A 7,707-nucleotide genomic window follows, 5' to 3' on the forward strand; every position below is an offset into this window, starting at 1 on the left:
ATTTATTTATTTATTATCCACATGTTCCTTGTGTACCTGAATATGTAGTCTAATGTTGTTGAAGAAGTCTAGATATGTTAATTAGATCAAGTTAGTTGATCTTGTTCAAGTCTTCATATCCTTAATAATGTTCTACTTGAACTAAAAATTGAGAGGGAATTATGAATGTCTATTTCTCTTCACAGTTCCATTAAATCTTTATATATATGAGGTTCTGATACTAGTCTATATAAACATAATCATTACATCTTCTTGATTAATTAGTCCCTTTCTACCCTCATAAAATGATCGTTTTTATTCATGGCAGTATTCTTTGTTCTCCAATCTACTTTCATAGGTATTAATACGAGCTGAGTAATTTTAAACTGGAGAAGAAAAGATCTGAACTGAGATTGGATTGAACTGCTGAGATTAAATTACTAGAGCAATGAAAGTGGAAACTAGTAGATCAAGTGGTTAAGAAATGAATGAGTGGTTGGGGAGAAAGGGCCACAGAAGTGGTACACAATTTGTGAAGAAATATCTTCTTTAGAGAAAAATTAATCTGGTTTTTTAATGATTCATTAAAAAACTTCTTCACTAAAAATACACAAACGTTTTTAAGGAGTCATAAAAAGAATACGCTTAATAATTTTAACTTGTCCACAGACAGGAGGACAAGCATATAGTTCCAATGAAATTTAGGATGCAAACTTATATGCCAACAAATGATCTTTACTGTCCCTGCTAACAAAGCTAAATAAGGCCACTATGGGAATACCATATGGCTGTCTTACCAGCAAGTAACTACATGGAAGTGAAAATCACTATTTTAATGAGCAGGTTTACCTATTTGTCTCCTACATCAAAAAATGGGGACAAAATGAACAAGAAAGAAATCTTTCTGGGGCTTAGATCCAGAAAGAAGCACTGTGGAGTTTCATGTGTATTGGTGAAAGCTAGCAAATTTCTTTCCAGAAAAATCTCTTATGTTCAATCATTTGCGTAACATTTCAGGGGTTCACAGACTACGGAAACCCTAGTTAAGAATTTTTACTGTACATTTTTTTTTTTTCTTTTGGAGACAGAGTTTTGCTATGTAGTTCAGGCTATCCTTGAACTCACTATGTAGTCTTGGTTGGCCTCAAACTCATGGCGATCCTCCTGCCTCTGCTTCCCAAGTACTGGGATTATAGGCTACAGCACCACATCTGGCTTATGTACCCTTTTAAAACACTGAGAGAAAGAAGGGGGAGGGGAATCAGGTCTCTGATCTACTTACTTTTTAATCAAGGCACACTTCATTATAATGAATTCATAGTTAAGATTTTTTTTTTTTTTGGCTTTTTGGTTTTTCTCCGGTACCGGGAACTGAACTCACGACCTTGCGCTTGCCAAGCAGGCGCTTTTGCCGCTGAGCTAAATCCCCAGCCCCTCATAGTTAAGTTTTAAACTACATTTTTTTGTCCCTAGCACCATAAAAACAAAATAAAAAAACAATATATTTCCACTGAAGCATGAACAATGACATCCCAAGTGAGGTCTGAATTATCAAAGGCAGCCTCTTACCAATTCTTTGATCAAACACAATCTCTGTGTATTTTGTACTACCCATGCTATTAACTTTAGCTGAAGTTAATGTCTATTCCGGGAAGCCAAGCAATGGCCAACAGACTGTTGAGTGGTAAGACCCTTACCTGTTGCTATGCTTGGACTTTTCCCGGTCCTTTTCCTTGTCCTTCTTGTGCTCTTTATGCCGGTGTTCTCGATCTTTGTGTTTATCTTTGTGTTTATGAGAATCTGCAACCATAAGCGATAAGTCAGTTAAGAAAGTCATAAGCTACCCACCTACCTTCACAAGCTGGTTAATAGGCATAGGATTCAAATGGCACAGTGCCATAAAAGCACATTCCTATCTTACAAAGAAGCCCAGACAAGGCTTCTTTGCCTCTACAACCAAGACTGTTACTATTGCTAACATATGGTGGGATGTGGGAAGGAGAGCCAAATTCTACTACAAAAATAAACAGGTTTGGCATTCTTCCTAAATCTATTAAGCTAACTGGTAAGTGATACAAAAGGATAAATATTGAACACTGATTCTAAAGATTAGATGGTCATCTATATAACTTATGGAAAAGTCCAAGCCTCAAGAAATATTTTCAAATGAACTTTAATGAGTTATAACTTCTACATAATAAAATACATGTCAAAGACAATGTGGTAAGTCTAACATATACACAGGTATAATCTCTACCACGAACAAGACTTATAAGTGGATAACTCCAGAAAGTTCAATCCGTATCTTCTACCCTGTAGCCCAAAACAAGCACTGATGTGACAACACTATGGGTTAGATTTGTAGTTTCATAAAAACAAAATCATACACAGCTTACTTTTTTGTAACTTCTTTCATATAGGATGCTACTTTTGTTGAGATAGGTTCTTACCACATAGTCCAGGCTGGCCCAAACTCAAGGCAACCTCCCTGCCTCACCCTCTGAATTACAGGCATGCACCACCATGCCCAACACATGCAGCATGTTTTTGACATTCATCCATGATCCATGTCATGGGATGTAATTAGTTTGTCCCTTTTTAAAATTTTTCTGGTGCCTAAGGACTAAACCCAGGGCCTCTCAAAAGCTAGACAACTATTCTAACATGGAGCTACTTCTCCATTTCCATTTTAGTGCTGAGTAGTATTCTACTGTATGGATATATTATAATTTATCCATTCACCTATTAATATTTGTTTCCAGACACTGGCTATTATGAATAAATCTGTTATAAACATTTGTATGTCAGTCTTTCAAAAAATAGTTTCACTTTTCTTGACATACATTTAGGAGCAAATTTACAAGGTCACATAAAAAAGGTAAGTTTAACTCTTACTAAGAAACTACTAAACTGTACTTCAAAGTGGTGGTACCACTAAAAATTCACCAGAGTTCTAATTGCTGCAAATTCTCACCAATATCAGTCTTTTACTTTTAGCTATCATAGTGGATTTGTAGGGTACCTTACCTGTGGTCTTAATTCATGTTTTTCTGATGATTAATTATGTTTAGTAATGACCATCATCTTTTCATGTGCCTACTGACACTCAAAACCTTCTTTAGTCAAGAGTGTGTTCAAATCTTTATTAAATATTTTGTGTCTTATTACTGAATTACAAAAATTCTTTGTGCATTCTCAATTGTACAACTTTGTGTTAGCCATACAGTATATATTGTGGATATTTTCTACCAGTTAGTGTCTTGCCTTTTTAAAATTTCAGAGTAGTGTCTTTCAAAAGGGAGTTTTCAATTTTAGTACAATTTACTCCTTCTTTCATGTTGTATTTTGTGCTCAAAGAAAGTTTTGCCTACCCAAAGTCACACAAATTTCCTCTTATTTTTTGTAGTTTTACACTGGTAAAGGCCAGGGTTCACTTTTTTTAATCTATAGAGATGTCTAGTTGTTCTGGTACCAATGAAAAAAGAAATCCTTGATTTCTTTACTGGAAATCAAGCGACCATGTATTCATGTCTAATTCTGGACTCTAATTCTGGACTCTACTGTACTCTTACACAAACATATTATCTTGACTACTATAGCTTCACAGTATTTGAAATAAATTAATACAAGAACTTCACCTTTTTTAAAAAAGTGTTTTACTCACTTTATATCCCCTGCATTTCCAAATAAGTTTTAAATACAGCTTGTTAATGTCTTTAAAAAGAAAAGCCAGCTAGGAATTTGTGTTCACGGGACAATTTGGAGAAACATGACATCAAAAAAATTTCCATCTTTTGATTCATGAGCATGGTATATAGCTCTACACTTCTTTAGATGACTCTCCAACTTTAATGTGTATTAAAATAACCCCAAGGGCCTGTTCACCAAACAGGTGACCCTCACTGGCAAACAGGACAAAATGGAAATGTGAGCACACAATATGCAACAGAGGTCATGAAAGGCACGATATTTTCTTTCTGGTTCTCTCCTTACTCTAAGGAAATCAGCTGCCACATTCAAAAGCTCTATGGAAAGACCCACAGTGAGGAACTGAAGATTTCTGCCTTCATCAACAAATCGTTTTGGAGGTGGATTCTCCAGCCTCAATTAAACATTCAGACAACTGCAGCCCTGGGCTAACAAGATGATAGTAATCTTTTTTTTTTTCCTGGTCTTAAATCGAACCCAGGGTCTTGGCATAAGCTATATCCAGAGGTCTTTTTTTTTCTCTCACTCTCTTTTTGAGACAAGGTCTTACTATGCAGTTCAGGCTGGCTTTGAGCTCACTTTGCAGCCCAGGCTAGTCTCGAACTCAAAATGATCCTCCTGTCTCAGCCTCCCAAGTGCTGGGATTACAGGCGTGTGCCACCACGCCAGGCTCCCCCAGTCCCTTTAATTTTTATTTTGACATAGGGTCTTGGCAAGTCTTCAGTTGCCCAGGTTGGGTAAGAACTTATGATCTTTCTGCTTCAACCTTCCAAAGTCCTGGGATTACAGGTGTGTGCCACATCTGTCTGATAGCAATCTTATGAAAAATCCCAAGCCAAAAACAAGTAGCTAAACTGCTACTGGATTCCTAATTCACAGAAATTATGTGAGAAAGATAGTGTTTTTTATTTTAAGCTACTAAATATTAGGGTGACATGTTTCAAAATAGTACATTATTAATACATAGGCACTATGTATATTCAGTCCACTCCTGACTTATAGTAAAAGAAGCCATATTTGGCATAATTCACTGGACATTTATTCCATGCCAGACCCTGGAGAAAGAGAAATTCCCATCCCACAGATACACAAAAAATTACACACACAGTATCAGAAGCAGAATTTAAATCCAATCTTCCAGGCTCAGTGGCACAAGTGCCTGCCTGGCAAGCGCAAGGTCCTGAGTTTGATTCCTAGTACCAAAAAATAAAAAACCACAAATAAATCCCATCTTCCACGTAATATGTAATATACAGATCCTCCAACTTCAAAGTCTTAAGACCAGAATCTTAAAAGGCTGAATCAATAAATAAGGCTGATGACCTCTGCTTGCTTAACAGTAATATAACCTACTATATCTGCCACAAGCCATAATAATGACAATATATGCAATGACACTACAACCTAAAATAAAGCATGTGTCATTTTATTCTGCAGACCATATTCAAAGCCGCCTCAAAACATTACGACCTGCTATTACAATAAGTTGAAAATAGCAGGCATAGTATTAAAAAACAACAGCACCACCAAAAACCTGTATAATTTAATAAATTTATAAACAGGTACAAAAAGACATCAAAATATCTGGAAGACAGACATCGAAACAGTGAGAAGTGACCTCTGGATGACATATTCATGAATTTTTGTGCATATATTTCATCCCACAATAATGAATTACTTTTATCAGAAAAGAGTAATTCCAAATAGATTTCAGATAACCAGATTGTCAGTATCTTTTCAAAACACACAAAACTTCAAAACTGTTTAAATTTTTAAAAACTGCAATACTGGTTACTGAGAACTTTTTGTTTTGTTTTTTTTTGTTTTTCTCCGGTACCAGGAACTGAACTCACGACCTTGCGCTTGCCAGGCAGGCGCTTTTGTACTGAGAACTTTTTGACATGGGTCTTGCTAAGTGTCATAGGCTGGGCTCAAACTTGTGATCTTTCTGCCTCAGCCTCCCAGAGGGCTGCGATCACAAGCATACACCAACAAGCACAGCTCAAAGTCATTTGTCCATTTCTTTCCAAGCAACTGCTATCTAAAATACAAAACGAAAATGTCTAGTGAGAAACATGTGGCTATAGTTGAATAATCCTACTAATAAAAGACGTAGGTAAAAGAGTTGTACTCCATGTGTCCTTAATTTAAAAAGAAGTTATTACATGTCTACTGTATGCTCAAATTGTGCTATCTTTACTGTGACAAGGGATCAAAAAGTATAATACAAGTCTTTATTTGTGGTGTTGTGGCTGCCTTGATGTCCAAAATCAATTCACCTTTACATTCCTGGTCATTTTAACCCTGGGTAAGAGCCAGAAGTTGCATGGCGCCAGATCCAATGAATAAGGACATGCTCTAAAGTTTTTTAGGAGCCTGCCTTTCTGTAGGATGGCACTCAGAAGCAATATTTGCCACATTTCTGATCATGTTTCACAAAAACACGAAAGAGGACTTCCAGAGTTGCTTCTGAAAGTGGAAAGAACAATAGGATAAGTGTGTCTGAAGCAAGGGGGTGGGGGTTAATAGCAATGTGTCTTTACTATAATAATTGTTTTTAAAATTTAAGCATTCACCATGTATCTTAATTACCCCTTGTAAATGGCAACTTCTTGTAGCTGTGTCTAACCTATGGTCCACCCCTGCCCCCTCGAGTGAGGATGAACATCCTTGGGCTGCATATAAAGTATATAACATAGATTTTTTTTTTTTGGTGCACCCCCACCCCACCCCCGGTACCAGAAACCGAACTACGACCTTGCGCTTGCCAGGCAGGCGCTGTGCCACTGAGCTAAATCCCCAGCCACAACATAGTTTATGTAAGTAAAATTTCCTCAGGGAAGCAGATTTGGGTTAGTACAATAGTACAACTTTCCACAAACAGAATGGGGTATCTCCTAAACATAAGAAGAAACTAACCAACTGAATAAGACACAAAGAGGACCCGTGCACTGATAGGTAAACTGACAGGTTAAGTAACTTCCAAAGAGGAATTCTATAACACTCCTGAGTGAATGATGACTGGAATTTGTTTTCAAATATCTGGGGAAAACAGAAATTGAAAGATATAGGAACAGATTTGAAAACAAGATTGGCAAGAACTTTTCAGCTCTTAAAGCTGTATGATGGATACAAGGGAGCTCACTATGTTACTATTTATGTGTCTGTGTATTCTTGAAACTTTTCACAATAAATAAACATAATCTCTAAATTTCTTCTCTTCCAATCCTTTACTTTTTAGTATTATATAAGGGTAAAGCAAGAAGACTATCTAGCTCTCAGAGAGGATTTGTACTAAGGAACAGTAAAAGATAAAGTTTAATAGATAAAATTAACTCAGAGTCAGAGTGTTCTACTCTAAGCATGACAGGGAGCCACTTCAAGCATAAAGGAACAAAAAATATTTACAACTAGCTGAAGGGCACTGTGTATAGAAGGATAAAGGTAAAATAGCTAAAAGTTTTTTAAGCAACCTAGAAAACTGTGACTAAAAGGGAGGGAGAAAATGTACATATGTCCAGGATAAGGAAAGTAGAACCCAGTCCTAGGAAGTCAGTGCTATGTGTAATGAATGTAGGAGAAGAGTCAAAGAATACTCAGTCTTTTTCCAATCACTGTTAGAACAAGGGGCCTTGGCAAAAACAGGAAAGTGTGTAGAATAATAATGAAGAAAAGGAAAAAAGACTGGAGAAAATATGCACCTAACTGAAGTGATATTGTATTTAAGGTAACAGTGGGACATTTGAAAAGTCTGGTCAGAAGAGGAGCCAATACAGATAAAGCAAAGCAAATTAGGGCACACTGATTTAGATCTCTCATGGTGAAAACATTTGTAGAGAACATACTAGTAGCCTTGAAGATAAAAGTAAGTAAGTGCATATCTTTTTCCTTTAACTGGAATTTATCTAAGAACACATACTACTAACATGTTCTGGAGGAAGGATGCTGTCACTTCAAAGCATCTGTTAAATGCAGTAAGAACTGTGTTGAGGGCTGGGGATTTAGCTCAGCGGCAAAAAG

General features: G+C 36.6%; 1 protein-coding gene across 1 annotated transcript in view; it reads right to left on the minus strand.

Annotated features, from left to right (window-relative positions):
* Top1 (topoisomerase (DNA) I) overlaps positions 1 to 7,707 on the minus strand; it is an 88,769-nt gene that overhangs the window by 57,598 nt on the left and 23,464 nt on the right. The window contains exon 3 of the mRNA XM_005392521.2: positions 1,677 to 1,779. Coding sequence (XP_005392578.1) covers positions 1,677 to 1,779 — 103 coding nt within the window. The remainder of the gene's footprint in view (positions 1 to 1,676; positions 1,780 to 7,707) is intronic.

This window comes from Chinchilla lanigera, unplaced genomic scaffold (assembly GCF_000276665.1).
Source record: "Chinchilla lanigera isolate Chin_1 unplaced genomic scaffold, ChiLan1.0 scaffold00044, whole genome shotgun sequence".
NCBI lineage: Eukaryota > Metazoa > Chordata > Mammalia > Rodentia > Chinchillidae > Chinchilla > Chinchilla lanigera.